At 32.8% G+C, this 21,742-nt stretch overlaps 1 protein-coding gene across 3 annotated transcripts; it reads right to left on the minus strand.

Moving 5' to 3' along the window:
* Window positions 1-963: 963 nt before the first annotated feature.
* Window positions 964-21,446, minus strand: LOC136985242 (ankyrin repeat domain-containing protein 50-like). Of its 3 annotated transcripts, none has more exons than XM_067282491.1 (5): window positions 21,249-21,446; window positions 7,568-9,267; window positions 7,352-7,473; window positions 4,179-5,090; window positions 964-3,089 (listed from the first exon to the last, which is right to left on the minus strand). In XM_067282491.1, exons 2-5 carry the CDS (start codon window positions 9,216-9,218, stop codon window positions 1,887-1,889), a joined length of 3,888 nt encoding a protein of 1,295 aa, XP_067138592.1. In that variant the 5' UTR covers window positions 9,219-9,267; window positions 21,249-21,446; the 3' UTR covers window positions 964-1,886. The 3 variants fall into 3 exon arrangements, with proteins under 3 accessions (XP_067138592.1, XP_067138593.1, XP_067138595.1); XM_067282492.1 differs by having other exon boundaries at window positions 21,245-21,446; XM_067282494.1 differs by lacking the exon at window positions 21,249-21,446 and adding an exon at window positions 13,560-13,739.
* Between the last annotated feature and the right edge of the window lie 296 nt (window positions 21,447-21,742).

The raw sequence follows: 21,742 nt of genomic DNA on the forward strand, positions 1-21,742 counted from the left end.
TAGGCTATTTATCCCAGTCAAAATTCTCTATCAGATAAAATAGTCCACATTTATGTTATACGAACATTAATTTTATAAATTGTTTTTATATAAAATATATTTCTGTTCGGGAGGGAGGAAAAAAAACTATGTTTTGTTTTATATATATATATCATTATATAAGGCAACTCTCCTGGAAATCAGTTTTCTAATGTCCTCGTAAACAACATTAGACAGCGAGCCAAGAGTAAAGTCGATTTTTCTGGAAAAACAATCTATTAAATTATGCAAATATGCCTATTCTTTAAAAAAAAGATTGATAAAGTAATCTTTTTCCATAGGAAAAATCGTATTTTAAATTGATGAATTGAATTTTTATTTATTTATTATTTACTTTAAAAATAATTATTACCGAGATAAAATGAAGTGGTCGTACGAACTCGGTATCGACGGTTTCATTAGTTAAGAGATTTTTCGATATTTAGTAGAATGGTTGCACGTTTCGCGAGTCAAACAAGGATTAGAGTTAAAATGACGTGATGAAAGGAGCCCTAAATACTTTTGGCTCGAAACAAAAACTAAAAGAATGCTCGAAATTAACGAAGTATCTTTAACGAGCGTGATCCACGTTCTTTGTCTAACTGGAGAGTACTTAAAACAGTGTCCAGCGATATCTTCTTCCAAAGGACAAAAGCCAATCAATCTTTGTTGGGAAAGCTTTATTGGGTGGAGTACGACAGAAAATGGGTAGGTTCGGGGTAATTTACAACCTAACAGATGTTCTATACGAGATTCCGATGCGATAGGGTTCGATGCAGACCATTCCAGTTCCCAATAGAAACAATTAGATATCCATCTCCAGTTAATGAAATAATTACAGCTATAGATTAAATTAGAAAGGAAATCCTGTTAACGACTAGAAAATAATAATAATAATAATAAAAGTTGTGTTGTACAAAATCAGTTTCTGCACAGAAAACAAAATATAACTGTATAGCCTTTATTTGTCCCTATATTTTCTGTACACTCGATGTTAACCACGTACATCTGAGATCATAGTTTTAAAATGTTATCTCCGGTCGGGATACAATTTGAATATTCTATATTACAACATAACGATTTCGTTTTTTCATATTACAATTTTTCCTAACAACTCGAACTAATACGAAAGAAAGTATTTATTTTATTTATTTTGTCCTTCCTTTCTTTCTATTAAGCTGTAAAGTCGTCGAATGTTTACTTTTAAAGCACTGATAATCTAAATGAAACTATTTAAAGTATTTTTTGGTCATCGCGATTAGATTATACTCGTGGAACCCAGTTGTTGTTCCAGAAAGCGCACTATTAGCACTAGAGAACATGACTAATATAATTATTTAACCTGTCGTCAAATGAGTATCTTTAGCAATAATCCCGTAATATATTAAGAAAGCTTCCAATTGAATATTCATAAACTTTTCTATACGTTCTGCACTTCGTAGTTTAACCGTTTTTTAATCAATCGATGATTTAAATTTCTGATTTTTATACTTTTCTTTTATATAAAAAAATAACAAAATCGAACGAGATTGATAATCTGATGAATCTCGTTCGATTAAATGAACGATAAAAAATTATATCGTTTTTTAAGAAATAATAAAGCGAGCGATGAACGATTCTTTTAAAATTATTTGTATGTATATATACTTTTTTAATTTTTCGGAATTCAATTTTGGCAGTAAAGATTGTTGCTTTCAAAAGCAGGGCATTGGATTGTTTGATATCTTTAAACGTTTATACACATGGAGCTGCCTCTGTATACATTTATATATATATATAAATCCATTGGAAATGGATTAGAAATTTAGAATTTCTTTCGAACGAAAGAGAGTATTGTTCATATACAAACTGTTTAAAGAATGCACAAATTATAAAGGAGTTTCTTTCTTAACACTGGGTTTAAGTGCCACTTCGTAATGACAAGGAATGTGTTTATTCCTCAAAAACTGATTGGAGTTCATTCCTCCGTCGATTCCGAACGAGTTTTTCGTGGCCATTCCTTTATAATTTGGATTGGTCACGATACCGTTCCTACGAAATCGATTTTGTTCTTGAGTCCTTGATAGGGATCTTCGAGGACTTTCTGGTCCCTGAATTCGCGTCTTCGGTTCGGATTTTAACGGTTGGATGACGAGGGGCACATGGACGGGATGAGACGTTCCATCTGTATCACTGAGTGGTGACTGAGGCGGACTGGGTATGGGGCTGCGAGGTTCGCTGAGTGGCGAAAGAATTTGGCTTATCCTATGTCTCGGTCGGCTACACTGTTGTAATTGCTGTGTGAATGTCATCGGAGCATTGCCGTTAACCATTTCTTTTCCTCGATGAGAAGATTTCGTGGATGTAGTCAGATTGCTGGAAGATTTCGACGAGGAGCGATTCGACACGCTCGATTTCCTCGGATCCACCGTCGATTCCGGAGAACTATATAAACCCGGTTGATACAGAATGGCACTACAAGGTTTAGTTTCGGCCGTAGAAGCCGAAGTTAGAGAAGTGGTACTAATACTTCCGGATTGTAACCCCTGACGTCGATGATTGCTATTAGATGCTATGTATTCCTCTAATAATTGAATTACCGGCGTGTGTCCTCCTTTGGTGGCTACGCGTAGTGGATTGCGTCCGAACTGATCGGCATGATTGGGATCTGCGCCATATTGTAAAAGCACATTCACTACTTCCACGTGACCTTCTTGGGCAGCGATGCATAGAGCGGTGGCACCTTGATTGCAAACGTGATCCACTCGGGCATTTCTCTCTAGCAACAATTTTACAATGTTAACGTGACCTTGCCAGGCTGCCGACTGCAGTGCTGTTCTTTTATCGTTATCGGTCGTATTAACATTTGCTCCGTGATTCAGTAAAAGCTCCACCATCTCGTAATGCCCTTGCCAAGACGACACGTGAAGAGGCGTTCGGCCTTCTACATCCGTCACTTCCAAATCTGCTTTAGAAGAAGCCAAGAAATCGGCCATATCTATCCTATTATCGAGAGCCAACAGATAAAGAGTCGATCTACCATCCGCATCTTTATAGTTCACATCGGCACCCTGGGAAAGCAACACTTGAACCTAAGAGAATTAAAGAAAAAGCAAAACAAATTGAATAGCGTATTATTTAAATTACATAATTCTAATTGAATATTTAAAGATCATTTCGATTAAAATGAGAAAGTTATATACAGTATTGGTATATCAGCTTTATTCTCAAGATAGTTTATTGTTCTTAATGATTTGTTCTTCTCATACTACACTATTAAATAGTAATTCTTATCAATTTTGCATACGAATAAATTTTAGAAAATAATGCTAAATTAACAATAAAGATATATACCATTTTTTAACCGTGAACTTGTGGAAGAATGATTTATACGATTTTGATATATCAACGTTGGCCGAGGGCGAATTTTCTCTTTCTTTAGATTTATTGATCAAAGGAATCTAGGAAGTTTCTAGTTCATTTTTACTTCTTGCAACAGGGAGGTTCATCAAAGCGAAAAAACCAATACCTAACCTGTTACTGGAGCATCAGCCCGATATATCATCCTTGCTTCTTCCCAATCTGCACCCCAGAGATCATCGTTTTCTGATGACAAATGGCTAATAGTGAGATGACTTGGGGGAGTTCTTGACAGAACTTCAGTATTTCCAGGAAATTTTTTATGAGTTCGTTGAATGGAATAACTTATGATTTGGTGATAATAAGTTGAATGGAACCGATTTAACTTTCACTTTCGATTAAAACTTTGAAAATAAATTTACCAATAAATTTTTGTTAAACATACATTTTACTGTGCTTTGTTTTTATACTTAATAAATTTTATTGTGTAGTTTTTCACTTTTGAGTGAGTTTAATTAACTAATCTATTAATTCTTATTATCTCTGGATTTCAGATCCAAGTTCAATTCTATGATTTATAAAATTATATGGGATTATCTGCGGTCTTGACTTAGGTCATAAATTTTTTGTGCTTCAGTACTTCAAATATTAGCAAAAAGATCGTTCGATACTTCTTTTTTTTTGGTATTATATAAATAAAAAATAATAATGATATATTTAATACATTTTTAACTATTCTAAATTATCATCATGTTTACATATTTATTTCTAGTAATTATAGGTAAATAAATTTAGAATTTTTCCTAGAAAGTTATACTCACTACTTCTTTGTGTCCTTCTAAAGCCGCAACTCTTAAAGCTGTTCTTCCGTCGTGTGCTTTGTGATCAATACTAGCCCGATTATAATTAGCTAATTTTTCCGCCAATTTGGAATGTCCTTCTTGGGAAGCCAAAATCAGAGGTATTCTTCCGTCATTATCGACTTCTGTAACTTTTGTGCCCGCTTCTACTAAAATTTCGCAGACTTCTTCGTGACCTTCGTATGCTGCATAATGCAGAGGCGTCCAACCTCCATTGTCTCTGTGCGTTTCGTCCAGTCCTCTGTCCAAAAGTTGCCTAACTACCGATGGATTTCCTTGGGATGCGGCCACCGACAATACAGTTCTACCTTCACTATCAATGGCATCCACTGCGGCACCCCAGAACAACAGAAGACTAACGACAGCGGGATGACCCATAGAAGCTGCTGCGAATATGGGCGTACGACCATTGTTATCGGCATGGTCAACGTCAGCTTCTCCTTCTAATAGCAATTCGCATACTTCGCTATGACCCTCGAAAGCGGCCACGAGTAATGGCGTGACTCCTTCTTTATCTCTATGGTCTACTTCAGCACCTTTCTCCAACAGTAAACTAACAACATCCGCGTGACCTTCGGAGGCTGGAACACATAAAGATGCCACGGAAAGAGCGGTGCGTCCGTCCGAATCTTCGTGATTAACTTCTGCTCCGTGATCTAAGAGATGTTCTACAATTTCGGAGTGTCCCATATAGGCAGCGGCGATCAGAGCAGTTCTTCCTTCGTTATCTGCTTGATTCACGCAGGCACCGTGCTGCAGCAGTGTCAGAACAATATCATCGTGGCCTCCCCAAGCAGCTGCCCTCAAGGCAGTTCTCATGTCTGAATCGGCAAGATCAACTTGAGCTCCTTTTTCTAGCAAAGCATTTACAACCTAGGAATAAAAAGTAATAGATTCTTTAACGATAAAATTATGTTAATTATCCAAAAGAATTCAATATTTCATTAACAGAACGAGCTAACTAAACATAATTAACTTTATATCAATTATTAAAATCCTTTCATTAAACTCTTACATCTCTAACTATAGTTTTAAAATGTTATTTACTTTAGTTTTGCTAATCACATCGATGGGACCGATTTACAACATTAAAATAGAAAACGGAAAGTATTAAAATATAAATTTTCTGAAAGTATTTGAAATAAATAAATAAATATACAACCATAAACACACAGTATGAAACGTAAAGAAATAAAAATGTCAATAACATACAAGTTAAATATTAATATTCTGAATAAAACTTTCGTCATTAGAATATTATTTCAGAACGTTTAAATAATTGCTATTTATCCATAGGACTTTTATCGCTCTACGTTCCTCCATTGTAAAGTTTTAGAATTTATTTATTTATTTTTTTTTTAAATATTCATTTCACTTACGTCTGAGTGTTTTATGTATATATAAACGCAATTTATCACTTTTTCAACACGGCTTGCAAAAAAAAACAAAAAAAAAAATGTCATATTGGTGACATCCTTTAATCAAGATAAATGTAACAGCTACTACATTCAATAAAGAGAATGGAATAATACATTCATTTGCATTGATACTAAGTGCATATTCAACACGAGCACTCGATGCCATGCCAATGCTATTAATTTGGTTTTTACAACTTTTCACTTCTAAGTTTCATGGAAGGGGTTTGGCTAGCGGCAATTTGACGAAATGTTTTTACTTTCCATGCTAAGCTAGCAAATCGCTTCATTCATATTTCATAGGATTCCTCAAAGTCTTTTTTTATTGATTCGACTATTTAATGCATATAACCCCGAGGGAAGAAAAGATTGCATAAAGAGAATCTTGAGAGACGATGATCGCCATACATACGATGATATTATTATTATTATTATTATTCAAAACTATACTCTACCTCATTTATTTTTATAGTTTTCGATCGCAAATTATACATACCTATCCATTCCTTCTAACCAGTTCCCAACGGTGCAAATGCGAATTAAATTTATGGACGAAATGTACAGTTCGGAGAGATATATTTTTGCACGTTTTTTAGTAAATTCTTCCCCTGATAATATCAATAAATCTAAAATGCACGAAAATAAAAGTATCTTTTTTGCGACACATCCGGATGAAAAATATAGAAAAAAACTCGAATGACTTTTTATAACGTAAATGAATTAGCGACGGGAAACTTTTATTGGTAATTAGGAAATTAATTAATATTTCCGCCTAGAGCATGCGAATTTCGATAGATTTCTGCAACGATCTGTGAATAAAAGATTTTCTTCGGATAAATAGCTCTTCGTATCAAGTAATCACTTCGATACATCACCATCATCTCGTGCAAAAATCTCTGTCAGTCGCATTCGTATTCTTTACTTTTACCTAAGTGATAGAATCTTGCGTGAAGATTTATGAACTTATAACCCACGACTTTTTAAATTTTCGCAATTAATTTCTCGTAACGATTATTTTTCAATTTCACCAATCGACGGCTAAAAATACTTTATAATTTATAAAATTACAAAGATTTCAATCAATGAATTTTTAATTTCGCTAAAATAAAAAAATATATATAGAGAGTTAATTAGCGTGATTCGTCTTATATAGCGATTTTTTTCCCCTCACTGCGATAGAAGTACTCAATCTCCAAACAATGTGATGCATTTTTAAATCGAAAAAAAGAAGCTAAAATCTGCCTTTTGTAGTTATTTTTTTGTTTTAACAAAAAAGAAATCTATTTAACTCTTTTTTTTTATTGAAATTTTAAGATTTCTTTTATCGATAATATCATAAAATAACCTTTTTTAAATAGAGATTTTTCTGGAGGAAATCATTTCGGAATGCTTAATATTACAGACATCAATAAAACAATTAATAATATTTAATGATAACGATAAATATACTTGAAAGTAATTTAATACACTTTAAAAGTTGTTATTAAATTAATAGTATAATTTAAGTTTTAATAAATATATAAGAATTTGACGAGATTGATTCTCATTAATTTGATCAAAATGCATCCTGTTTCGGATATATAATAATAATCGTCTTCGATAATAATAATCATTTTTCGATTGACAAGCAAATTACGGATATATTTAAGCTATTCTATTAAACTGTCACCAATAAAATTTCCTATTTCCTCATTACAATCATAAATTCGTGTTACTTACGTCGATATGACCAGCCCAAGCGGATGATCTGAGAGATGTCCATCCGTCACAATCAGCATGATCCGGATCCGCTCCCGATTTGAGCAACACTTCTACCACCGAGAGATGACCTTGTCTCGACGCTAAGAAAATAACAGAGGAAATCTTTAATTAAATATTAAATTACATAGGAAAGAGAGTTTCTTAAACATTAAATATTATTTTCTACAATATTACCTAAATTAAGTGCGGTCTGTCCGTTTTTGTCGATCGTTTCGATGTCTGCTCCCCTTTCGATTAATCTCTGAACGAGTTTATCGTTTCCGTCGTATGCGGCCGTATGAAGAAGAGTTCTCTGGTTACTATCGATCTGATTAATGTTACCACCATTTTGTAGAAGGGCCTCTAGAGGATCATCGGGAATTTTGTTGGTGTTTACGGATTCTTTCTCGCTTTCGTCTCTTACGACGTCTGGCATTTGCGCTCCGGCATCTGTAAGTAACTTCAAAACTTTCTGATCGTTGGGTGGAGGTGTTTCCATCAAGGATGCTTCGACGGGCGCACCGGATACCACCAACCACAGTGGGAAATGATGAGGTTGAAGAACGGGCGAAGGGTGTATTTTTGATAAGTGAAGGGCAAAATCGCATACTTCTTCCGGTGATAAATTAGGTGCCTGACGCGTATACCACATAGCGATCATGGCGTGACCTTCCGTTACGTGACAAAGATATTTCTGAGTACAATGTTTAACATCGAGCAACCATTCGGCAAAGCTATGATGAAAGAGAATTTTTGCTCCATCAATGTCATCGACCAATAACTTAGAAAGAAGTGTCATACGTTTACTAAATTCTTCTTTAGTGAGATGAGTATTTTTGGTCCATACACATTCGTATAATTGATTTTCGGTTAGAGGCTTCCTCGTGGCTAGAATAACATTCAAAATCGGTTGAATCTTAAGAAACTGTTTCCGAACGAAGATACGTTGACATAACCATAAATATAATCCATTTAAAGTTCCCGGGATCTCTCGAATTTCTCTCAACATAATAAAGTTTTCCGCTACCCCATCTAGAACTTTCTCTAAGTATATAAAGCAGCCATTACTTTTAATGTGAAGCTGATTGAGCATTTCGGCTGTTTCTCTATTCAAATGCTGTCTCAGAGCTTCTTCTTGATCTAATCGACTGAGTATATACTGCTGAACATCCCGCACGACATGAGATTTTCGCAAGTCGTCGAGGCTTATCTTACGGAATCCCGTGAATAAACGGGTAATAGATTTATTTTGTTTTCTTGCCGAGCATACTAACAGCAGCCATTGCGGGAACAAATGATGGTAGTTTGAAAGCAGTTCGGCAATGCTACGGCTTTCACTTCCTCTATCGGGAGCATTGTGAAGACATGACTGGTCTATCGAATCCACCAACAGAATATATGGCTGGTTTGGTGGTTCGATTTCCAGTAAAGGATAAAGAACTCCATTCTTGAATATCTCGTCGACGGAGGAATGGTTTTCTTCTTGGCCTACGGCACCCGAATTTTCGATTTCTTTTAACTTTTCGTTAAATGATCCAGCTAAATATGATTTAGAGAGTTGTTCCGCCAGAGATTGGACGAAATCTTTAACTGACAAGGTCTTAATATCGTGGGCCTGACAAAAATGGTAAGCGAGGATTCGTTTGCTTAAGGTGTTCTGCTTTCCTCTTTCGATGGACGGCCATACCAATTCGCAGAAAACTGCCGTTTTTCCACTTCCGGGACCTCCAACAACCAATACTCCACTTGTTTTGGCCGAATTTCGGTTTTCCAAACAATGCGATAATTTTGCAAATACCCATTCCCGACAATAAAAGTTCTTCCCATGAAGTAGACTTTGGGTCATGGTTTACCGTCTTCTACCCTTAAGTAGCATTCGTGTGTCTATCCACATGCTGTAAAAGTAAATTATATTCAAATTAAACTACAATTCATTTACTGTACTTCGACTATTTTTAATAATAACAATGTAATAGAAAAAATTTCGAAATTCAAAAAGAGCTATACTTAAAATGTCTTCGAATAATCATAAATTATTCTCTAATCGGTTTATTTATAATTCAGACATTGTTTGATACAGTTCACGGCCTCTTTGACATTGTTCCAATTTTTTAAATGCAAGTTCAGCGATCTATAAAAGGATATTTCATCGTTCGGCAGCCAATATCAATTCAAATTTACTTCATTAAATGAATTTCTTATAGAATAAATCAAGCCGATCGTCTATCTTTGACATTGAGGACGAGTGATTGGCCATCAGTCAGATAACAATAACAGCTATCTACTTTCTTTGGTTTCCGAGTGAGATAACGTAACCATAGCAACCCATCCGGATAAAGTTACCGTTAAAGGAAACACTCAAGAAAGAAGTCTCTGTTATACTTTGTATCGCCTTTAAGTACAGTACATCCGAGAATTATGATTTGGATGCACGATCAGTCTTTACTCAATGAAAAATTTCAATTTCAAAGAAATTTCGATTAAGATTCCCAATAAATATATAGGACATTGAATAAAAATCATAGTAAAGTTCAAATTTTAAATATATTTAGCGAAGTGAAACGATTAAATACAAAAGTAAGATAAATAAAAATAGCCAAATTTACGTAGAAATATTAAAATAATAAAATGATTGTAAGCAATGCTCTTAGGCAAATATCATCTGGCGACCAAGAAGGAACACGATCTAAATTCACAACATCTGCTGAGCGACGTCTTTTTATATCATCCGGTTTTGATACGGCATAAGTAATGCTATAATTCTCAGATAACTTTTTCAGAAGCTTAAACGACATTACTGTTAACATGCCGAGCAATTTCGGAATAAATTGAAAAAAATATCAGGTGAAATAAGCGGGGAAAAAGGGAAAAGAACGGCGAATTTGGGTCAACATTATCGATTTTCTAATCAGTCTTAACCTTGAACTACATTTTGGCAGTGGAAACATTGAACGACTCGATATTTATTACCACCTACACCACTATCTAACACAAATCCTTTCATGTTAATGACATAGTTTTGATGTAACCAGTCCCGTAATACGTTAGAGATGGAATCTGGTGTGTTTGTGTATCAAGTTAGCGATCACAAATGCCATTATTACATCTCTTACTGAAAGGATTACCGGGAGAGAGCGATACTATTTTTAGCAAGAGATTTGGTACTTTAAAGTTTTTGTATGTAACCAAAAACGGGAGCAATTTCTAATATAATTTTTGTCATTTTATTTTAAAAATTAATCATTTTAATAAAGAAAAGTTTGCTCGAAAATATCCATGCCCTTATCACGCTAAGATTAAGCAACGTCAGAATTGATTCATAGAACATAAAATTTTATAATGAAATAATCAATAACTGTGTGTAATAAGTTTGTTTTATGAATTGATTCTTAATGCACATGCAATTTACATATAGATGTTAATGGCACTATCAAATGATATCAATTCAATTATGGTCGTTATGGACTAACATTACGATTCTATCGATGGAATTTTCTTTCAAATTACTTATCCTTTATAGTTTTATTAATTATTCATTATATAAAATAAATTATTACTTCATACATAAGTCATACTTTCATATATATTGAATTCTAAAAGGATCGTTTAAAGATGAAAAATATTCTTAACTAAGTAAGATCTTTTTGAATTTCTATTGATTAAGCTTAGCAGTTCATAATTTTTACTCTTATCTGATTTTTTTTTCTCTCTCTTTAGACTCGATGGAAGGAAAAAGAAAGCTATTTTACAAATTTTAACGATTTTTAGTGAATAAGAATCCATTGAATAAGTTCAAATGTTAAACATCGATAAAACAATTGTCGTGAAGTCATCTTAAAACGAAATGATAAATCATTCAGGAGAATTCTTTTCCCCTTTTTAAAACGATCTTTTAAGTTATGCCATTGTTAAAGTTGCATCGTTTTTTCTGAAATTCTAGAACTACGATCGATGCAACTGGGGTATCTTTTGTATTTTCTTCTTTTTACTTGTTTTTTTTTTTTTTAAATTTTGGAATGAATTGGTCTGTCAACAATGGTCAAGTGGAACAAACAAGACGAATGATTTTTCTGCTTAAAACTTTACTTTTTATCATTTATGAACACCTGTCAAAATAATTTTCTCATTTTCCTATTTTCATTTCTTTTTATTCTACGTAATAACCATACTTAACAGAATTTTCTTCGATGTTTAATCTTTTCTTTTTAATAGTTCACCTCTTAATATTCTTAGCAACGTATAAAGTAAATGTAGTAGTTCTTCCATTAACACTAAATATTGTTTAATGTTTCAAAAGTTTACGATGACGAAAATTCTCTTTTAAAATTAATTTTAGTTAAAGAAACATAAAATAAATGAAAATAAACTCTGGGTTTTCAGAATTATTATTTCATATAAATATTTTATCCATTCAACAATGCACTTTCACCATTAATATCGTGCATTGTTTTATTTTATACAAGTGAAATGACTTTTTTAAAATCAAAACATACTACGAAAGCCGGTTATATATATACATTTAAATCCAATAATACTATCTCTTACAAAATAAAATATAGGAAAATTGGCAGGAATTTTGTCGTGTAATATGTAACTACTTGAACCCGAAAGGATAAAAAAAAGGAGTACAAAAAAAGTCATTTTTTTCCCACAACAATAAAACATCGGCTTCTGCAATGCAGGCATTCCTGTAAGGCTTCAGTACTGACGAGAAGTATCACTTCAGGGGCGCAATTCGTTTTCATTCTAATCGCACACGGTTGGCTTGATCGAGTAGTATGACCTATCAGTTAAACGCAGTCACGGAAACAAGTCACTAACAGCCAACGTCACGTTACAATTATTATTGATCATTTGTGATCAATAATAATTGTTTTGAACTAAGAGAAGATCAATTAGATTATGAGAATATTCGTCATTTTTTTGACATTTATTGATATTGCATTGACCACTATAGACAGCTTACACATTCGTGATTAAATAAAAACGCCGTCTTTTAGTATAAATAAGCTAAGTTAAAAGCATCATTAAACATGTATAGAAACGACATATTTCTAATTATAAATAGCAAGATGCGAGCGCGACTTATGAAAATTAATGTCGTGTCTGCCGAATTAGTACATTTTTACCTCACTAATTCGGACTGACTCACCCCTAGAAAGTGTATCTTTTGGTATACTCAACGAAAGAAAAAAATAATTCTTTTCCCGAAATATATATAGTTTTTCTTATTTTATTGATGGTGACGGAAATACCATTCTACAAATCTTCAGTGGAAACTGATGTGGACGACACTAAATATAGAAGGCTTTCGCTGCTGCAAAAAGATACATCAACAGATATTTACTAGTTTTCGGATAAGAAAGCATACCATTAATTTCTTACAGCGTTGAAACGATTCGCGTAAGCGATAAAAACTTATTTTTCATTTCGAAAAAAAAATCTTTCGAGTTTCACAACAAATCACGACTTAAACTTTGGACAATGTCCAAAGGAACAATGACCCGATCCCAAGAAAGAGAGCAGAATGTCAATAATAATAATAATAATAATAATAATAATAACACAAAAAAAACAATCCAGTTAATTGAAAGTAAAAAAAGGATTGTTATTGAAGTAGAATTGTTTTCGAGATAATTACAATTAAAAAAATCACGTGTCCTATATTAAAAGCGGGTCGATATAAACCCAAACAAATACTGTCATTGAAAATAAATGGCCAAGTAAATATGGCCTTCTGCTAATTACGACTGCGTGTGAAAGCTTATAATTATTTAGAGAAGAATAATCGCTTTCTCCAAAAATGAATCACTAACGACACGTCCGAGTACTGGGCACTTGACAAAGCGCCGGCTCCATTGGTGCGTTCACCAATTTTTACCAGAAAGCACCTAAAATACACAAACTAATGAACTTTTTCCACTCATTAAGCCATCGTTATCTTTTTTTTAAAAAACAATAAAAATAATAACCAATAAAATCTTTAACGAGAAATAAACGAAGAAGTTGTCCGTAAACTTTTTTTTTTCTTTTTTCCTCTTCATTTAGCGTAATCTCGCCGAGAGGTCAAAGGTCGATAAACGCTTTATAATTCGAGCGAGAGACAACGCGTAGAAAATAAAAATTATACGAACCATTTTGCGCCGGTTGCATGTTGGGTGTGTAAACAGAACCACATAGAAATTACCTGAAAAAGAGAGACTCGGGATAGACGACGCCTGGATGTCGGCTGCTCGCACGTGCACCGATTTGGAAGTCTGCCAGACGAAGACGGCGCCACCCGGCGGAAAACGCGACTGATCGATTTCTGTAATAAGGGTTGGTTACGAGAGTTACGATTCGAATGCATTTTTCGAAATGAATTTTTTGTTTAAACCGAAAATAATTAAAGAAAATATATTTCATTTTTTAAAATATTTATTACCACCGAGTCGGGCTGCTTATCTTTTTTTTTGCTCCCCCCCCGAAATAATGCTAAACACGTGACGTGCCGGTTCCCTCCCCCACTCTTTTTGACCTGTGTATACAAAGATAGAGCGTGCGCGATAGAATGGGAAAAACCAATTCTGTTCTTCAATTTGTTAAAAGCAACTTGATTTTTATCCACTTTAGAAATTAAATTTTATCCGAAGCTTGTGATTTTTGCTCGAAATTTTTAATTAAACGTGGTTTTTCCCTTCGTAAAATAGCTCATCATTTCAAAATTGCTTACATTACATCGCTAATAATCTATTTATTTTTTAATACACGCAGAAATGCTGACACGATTTTATTTATTTATTTATTTATTCATTTATCGCAAGTTATAATTATAAATAACAGATTTAAGAAATTCGAAAATAAAAATTCGCGCGGAGTTTTTTTTACAAATGTATGTATATTCGTTGCAAAATCGATACAATTGTTATAACTAATGCTTCTAAGTAACTTTAAAACATGATTTAATTAAGTACTTTTAAACTTTATAAAAGTAATAATAATAAAATATATAAATAAGAGGAGATTATCTTTAATAGAAGGGGGGAAAAATGTACAGAAACTAGAGATTTAAATATTAAAAAAAAGAGAGAGTATTTTCTAAAATCGATTTAGATCTTTTATAATTATTTATAAATTTTAAATCTAATAACAGTTTAAGAGCTATTATAATGTTTTTTTCTTTTCTTCTCGAAAACATTTTTGAGAATGAGCCAAGAGGAGTTTAACCTTTAAGAAGCCGTAAACTGTGAAAATTGAGCGTTAAAAATTATATGGAGGGAGTGCATAAATTTTATCTTTTTACAAATAAAAATAATGATTTAATATCTTACTTTGTGCAGAGAGGAAAATTTGGGGTGTAGAGATAATTCTTGGCAGAGTCCTTCGTCTAAAGAGAGCGGCTCATTAATGGCAATTAAACCCATCTGCTAAACGTTATTGTTGTTAGAAGAAATGCAAAAATGTCGGACGTGAGGCGCTAAACTTCGATATATCACATGCCTTACTTAAAATTTCGCATCGATACTACAAAATCGGTCACGGAATCAAATAACTTAAAGCGCTGTAATATTACTATGGGCTAAAAAGAAGGAATAACCGTCAAAGAAGAAAAATGTGATTTTTCTCAAAATTCTATTTCTCTTCCGTCAATGCCAAAAGAACCAATAGTTGCATAACAAAAAGACTTGACAGAATAACTGAATTCCCCAATGGATAGGCAATGCACCATATGTTATATTAGGATCAGGTGATCAATAATAATTCTGTCCATCCAGTACTGGTGGATATACAGCCCGTTGTTGCCACGTGGTCTGGTTGGCGCCAGAGTTACCCAGGAAACCATTTGAACCTCTAGAGACAAAGATTATATTTTAATGCCTCTTCTTGAGGCTTCTCTCGCCGGGATTATCGAGAGATTTTACTTGTCTGAATTAGCGAATCATAAAGCTACCGAGATAAAATTAAGTATACTGTATTTCTAACTGTAAATAGGTGGAAATCGATTTAACCAACCGTGCCAGATAAGAGGATATTCCAATTTCGTTATCTCAATTTTGTGATATTTATTATTTAAAAACTTCTGAGAGCCGAAGATCGCATTTCCTCTATTTCCGTGCAATGATACATCTACGGCTCTTTTAATGATTCATTTTAAGATATGAACTTCTCTCTTTTGTTTTATCCCGGAAGGTTTAACGTAAAACAATCTAAAAATAAATCTAGGGGAAAACATTTGTACGTTAACTTTAATTTCATTTTTGTAATTAAATCACTTTTAAAATGTTTACGCTATTTTTACACATTTTAAAATGTAAAAGCACGAATTATAATTTACACTAAGCACGTTTGTAATTTTTTATTTACTAGAGAACAGTTTGTTACTCGATTATACTTATTTAGTAAATGTATCTATCGAGTGTGGTTAGGTCCACACTCTAATTTCTTTTAAGATAATTAATTTCTCAATGATAAATTCTCGAAAGGATACAAGAACGACATACTTTCTCTTCCAATGTTTCCAATTAGCACTCGTATCATTATCTCATTGCCAAATTAAATCGGCCATAGGACATAATATCCCACTAACCAAGTGCCGAGAGAAACAAACAGAAGGAGGTTAAGGACACGATTAGTTACCGAATGGTCAACGACCCTTGGCTATAGGCGAATGAGCATGCGTCGGATACATTCGCACGTGGGAATGACGTTTTCACGCTCGGGATATCACGTGACTAGAGAAAGTAAAAGGGATCGGCTTTTGATGGATCACCAAAGATGAACCGAAATAGACTAAGTTAAGAAACAATTTGACGCCAGCCTTTTATACCTTGATTGCTGACGCTCGAGACTGCAATGAATGACATTCCACGGGATTACTTCACACAATCTCTCCCGCTTTTTTTTTTCATTTTAAATGATAGTTTCTGATTTTTGTTTAGGTAATTCTTGTTTGCTGGACCGTTAACTTCGAGTTTACTGTTCTCTATAATTCCATCTAGATGGAGGCGAAAGAGGTGATGCTCGCTCTCCAATTCGATTATTACAACTCTTAGAGAATTTTTACGAGCGATAAAATCGGAAATATTATAGTTTCGTTACGTATGGATCTTCCGACTGTAACTGCAGGCTGTATACGGTATAATTAATATAGAAAAAATTGAATGGCAGACTCATTGTCCGTCGAGGCCTCCTTATAAATCCGTATCTGCTATAAATTATAGATATTTGCCAAGCTAATAAATTTCAAATTAGACAGACTGATGAACCGGAAATCCGGATTGACTAGTTCACTAATCTGGATAAACGACTTCTGTCAAATAATTGAAAGAATAAACCGGATATTTATAGAATTAAATCTCTTCAAATGAACGTACCATATATATCATATATTATTAAAACAATATGAGTTATGACGAGGCATCAGAAAGTAAAGTACTTCCAACAAAGATTGCAATTTATTAATTCCGGACTGATGTATAATTTCGACCAGGGGTAATCAAATGTCGCACTTGTTGCCTACAAAGGCCATTGACATTTTCGTTGACATACCTGAAGACAAAAAGAAAAAACTGATGTTATGACCAACCGATAAGACGAACGAGAATATTCGAATTTAAGCCCCAGTTAAATTTAGCTAGAATGAAATATTCAGTCAAATCGATGATTTATATTGTATATAAACGTATAATAAATGGATGTTAACGATATAAACTCGGTCTTTTATAAATGAGTCAAGCGTTAATTCCTATTTAACTTCATACACTTGATAAATACGTAATTTCGTTGATAGATTATTAAAATTTTTCCATCCATTTTTAATCGCTACGTTAATTAATTACATCACGCACTTAATGATTCAAATTTAACCTTCGTTCGACTGCATTATATTTCAATACAATTTAATAATTTTATTCGACTATATTTTAATAACCGTAAAAGTTCCTATTTTTTGTTACGTATAAACTGATATTATAAAACGTAATACCTCTATCATATTTCGAGCGTGCAGAAATCCTTTCTGCTAATCGATCCGTTAGAAATATTTCAGGTAGTGAAGGGAAAAAAAAATCAAACTTTGTGCAATTGGAACTGCAGAAAAGTTAACCATTTGGAAAAAACCGAGATTTAGAAAATGCCAGAGGCTAACTCGGGCAGATTGTCACTAATTCGATCTAGCAACGGCATCTCGGGTAATTTCTTATTTAAAATTTAAGGACGGACATTAATATAAACAGCGATGCAATCTCGTTCTGCATCTTAATTCTTTCGGGAACGATAAGACAGCTGCTATAGAGACCACAACAGGTGTTGAATGCTTCTTCCGTTTGTGATCAAGGTTACTGCTTTCACGTTAATACAATATACTACGCCAGCCACAACATTACACGAAATGCATAGAATTACTTCCTCCGGCCCCATCCAATTAAATAACTTTAGTCTGAATAACACGGATAATGGAAAGGTATAAAACAATGGATACAATTTCATTAAGTGATAGCTATGCATCATTAGCAGAATTTCAGTTTCCCTTTGAACATTCTTTCTATCCGGAATGTGCTTTATACGATTCGATCGCATTGATCCTTCGCATATCTCTAGATATTAATTACATAGCGATTTTTTTCCTTATTAATTACATTATATAAATTCAATTCTCGAAAAAATTACAATAAATAAATTTTCAAACGCGATTATTATTTACAAACCTCCATTCGAATATGTAAATTTGCAATTAAGTTACACAAAAACGCAAACCAATGTTATGATTATTACTAATGTAATTAGTAGCAATCATTTAGTTTATGATGATATTGATGATCGTCATTATTAGTCATATTAAGTACGTGTAAACATAAATGTCTCCTCCATACATTCTACGCACGAAGAAGTTCAATTTTGACTAGAGAATCGATGCCGCTTAACATAGTATTCAATTTTATTTATAATTTACGTATTTATAACTGCTAAAACTATTATAAGCCGATATCTCTCTTTTTCGCTATGAAAGAAAGAATGACCTTAAACGCGACAAAGCGTGACAACATCGCATTTGTCACTTTAAGCGAGACGAGATAAGTTGATGTCACTTCGCGAAAAATTCTGTATTCGATACAACTAACAAAAACAAAAAATGAGGAAGTAAAGTTCCATACACCGCACAATTTTATTTATTAAAATCTTCTTCGGAATCTCGGTAACGTTTTTGTTATACACTTTTAAAATTAAACAAATATAACCCGATTATAAAAAGTTAATGCCATGTAATTTAATAGTAAATATAATAGAAACAATCATTTAAAGCCGAATCAAATACTTTTATTGCAAAATTATGCATCGTTCTTTGACCTTCCAGACTCTACCTGACCATATGGCCTGTTCTTGCAATGTACTCAGTAATTAAAAAAATAAGAAAAAAATCCAGATTGCCTATCAATTTTTTTAAATACTGATTATTGTTTTTTTTTCAGTAATTTTAACCATTTTTTAAATTTTTAATTACTCGCGTAGTAATATAATGCAATATTGAAGATGCAACACTAATTACAAAATTGTTCATTGATTGCAAATTTAATTATATATTTAAATCCGAAATTACTTAAAAAGCCTCCAGAAACAAAAAGAAAATTGGCAATCTGCCCTAAATCAAGCGAAATCGAAAAAATATATATATAAGTTATAAAACACACACACACACATATATATATATATATACAGGTGTATATATATATAAATAGAGAGAGAGAGAGAGTAAAAAATTGGAGCCTATTTTCTAATAGGAAAAAAATCTTTGAACATTTTCTACTTAAATAACAATTATATATATATATAATAGAAACTGATTTTTTAAAATTACAAATAATTTTGTTTTATTCATTAACTTCAATTCATAGGAACTAATCTTATATATATAATTATATATATTTTTTGGCTTTATGATTTTGTAGAATTCATTCAGAGGAAAGTCTTCTGCAGTGCGCCAGTAAAAGTCTGTGATAGTGAACACCTGTTCTATATAAATACACCAGAAATAGCCCGATAAATAAAAGTTTTATTGCTAAATTAACTATAAAAAAATATCAATCTTATTACCTAATGATTGCATTTAAAAAAAAAGAAAAACTAGTTGATTTTTTAATCGAAGGTGATGGTATAAAAGAACTAGTCATCTGCATACCTAAGCCATATGATTACAAATCCAGTAGAGGAGCAGTTCCCACATCCATCGATAATGATGACCAAACCTCTGACTCACCTCGTGTGTCAACAGGGACTGTCTACTTTACAGTGCTATTCTGAACTTCAAATAACTAAGTTAAGAGCGTCTCTAGTACAAATTTTGCCACCGTTAAATCATAAATCAATGTATCGATTTTGTTTATTGGCTGTTTGTTTTATAGATTCAAAAAAAGTTCTCTAAGGAGAAAATGTAGCTACTGAAATGTCTGTTTTGAGTAGATGCAATTTAGACAAATTTAAATCGGTAAATCGATAATTGGATTTGATTATCAAAAGGGAAAAAAATACAAGAAAATTTATCGCAAACTGCTATTTATTAACTTAGCTTTTTTTTAAAGCAGAGAAATTAAAAATTGTATTGTTATTTGTATATAATAATTTTTAATTTATAAAAGAATAAATAGAGGTGTTCGTAATTGTTTTTAATTTAAAATTGTTTTAATAGCGTACAAAATTTTAAAACTTTAAGAATTAAAATGTATCAAATTTAAATATGATTAACTGGTTATATTTCAAAATAGTTTGTATATAAAACGAATTTTTGGACTGGAAATTGAGCCGGTGGGATTAATAAAACGGAGAAGAATCGAATTCGAAAGTCATCACGTGACAAAGCGGAAGCAGTTAATGATGTTGATTAGCGAAAATTTTGCAGATCTCTCAAGCAAAACATTATCTTTAAAAACTCTTTCAGCTCCGACAGATATCGGGTTGATATCGAACACCATCCGATAATCCGTCGACGTCTATCGGAAATTAAAAAAAAAACCAATCTATAATTTGTAAAAGTAGCTAAAGAATGTAGACCGTTTGTAAAATGGCGAACGGCTAAGTAAATAATTGCTTCCACATACAGACTCGACCTACGACCTCAGATTTGGACCGAAAGTCCATCTAAGTTACAAGCAGTTTAATGTAAACATAATGTGCCAGGTGTTGGCTATCGCATTTATTATTATTATTATTATTATTCTTAGCACGAAACGGCACACTACTGTATGTAATTTATAATAAGCATTCTGACTCGATAAAGTGTATATAAAATTTAGTCGTCAAGCGTAGTTCCAAAGTTGCAGCACAGCATCTGTCATACACCATAGGAGGTTTTTTCAATTCTGTCCGGGTGGGCAGGAACCTTACCCTCTCTAGGGTAGAGTGAAGTCAGCTGTTGACCCTAAAATAATCCGGTATATGCACATATACAGGTTTTACCCTAGTGCCAGAAAGTAGGAAAATGAAAATAAAAATCGTGCTAAACTTTCTCTCTCTCTCTCTCTTTTAAGTATCGCGCCGTTTCTTTTCAGTAAAAAATAGGGAGAAAAAATTAATGGAAGCGGTTAATAGCGCATCTGTAAACATAAAAAAGAAAACCCATTATAAATACACTACAAATCCGTTATAAACCATACGCGTTAAACTATACACAAAAACACTAACATTTACAATTTTCTATGTTATATACAAAGGAATTAAATTATATTTTCGGTTAAAAAAACGCTTTAGATATTGTTTTTAATAGAAAACATATTTATATTTTTTATGTTTAAAAAATAAAAGTAATAATAATAATAATAATAATAAAATAAAAACATCGCAGCCGTGCAACAAGCCGTTGCTGATGACAGCTCGATGGCATGGAAAAAAAAATCTCATTACCTACTTTTTCAGTATGCAGTTTAACTCATGTTTGCTGTATTCCTGCGGCAATACTAGGTGAATGAAAAAGTTATGGATAGTGATGTTGACTGTTTGGACGTCATGTTCGAATCCGACAGTTCTGATGGTTATAATACTCGAGCGAGAGTCGACCTTCAGATTGCCCCGATCCTGACACAAAGCGAATGGCAACGTGGGAGGAGTCTAATGTCTCCTTTCTGATTGGTTCGTGCTCGACTTTCTGCAATTGTTTTTCTTATCGCTTCTAATAATCTTTTTTCGCTATTATTGAAATTAACAAACCAATTCTAGATTTAAAACATTTTCTGTAAATTATTTAACATTTTATATCAATTTTGTTTTTAGTTTTATCGTACAGATGGCGCTGCCACATTTCTAATCAATTATTTTTTTTTTTTAAAGTATAAAAGTTTTTAACTGTTTATTATTATTGTTTTAAGATTTTTTAAAATTGGTATTTTATTTATATTTTAAAAT

This window comes from Centruroides vittatus, unplaced genomic scaffold (assembly GCF_030686945.1).
Source record: "Centruroides vittatus isolate TY-2023 unplaced genomic scaffold, ASM3068694v2 contig_956, whole genome shotgun sequence".
In the NCBI taxonomy this organism is placed as follows: domain Eukaryota; kingdom Metazoa; phylum Arthropoda; class Arachnida; order Scorpiones; family Buthidae; genus Centruroides; species Centruroides vittatus.

Bases quoted from the DNA above. Each gene is read 5' to 3' on its own strand.
- LOC136985242 (XM_067282491.1), bottom strand. From the start codon at position 9,218: ATGACCCAAAGTCTACTTCATGGGAAGAACTTTTATTGTCGGGAATGG. The intron at 7,474-7,567 runs GTAATATTGTAG...TTATTTTCTTAG, and splicing joins ACAGACCGCACTTAATTTAG to CGTCGAGACAAGGTCATCTC. The intron at 5,091-7,351 runs GTAAGTAACACG...TTTTATTCCTAG, and splicing joins CTTGGGCTGGTCATATCGAC to GTTGTAAATGCTTTGCTAGA.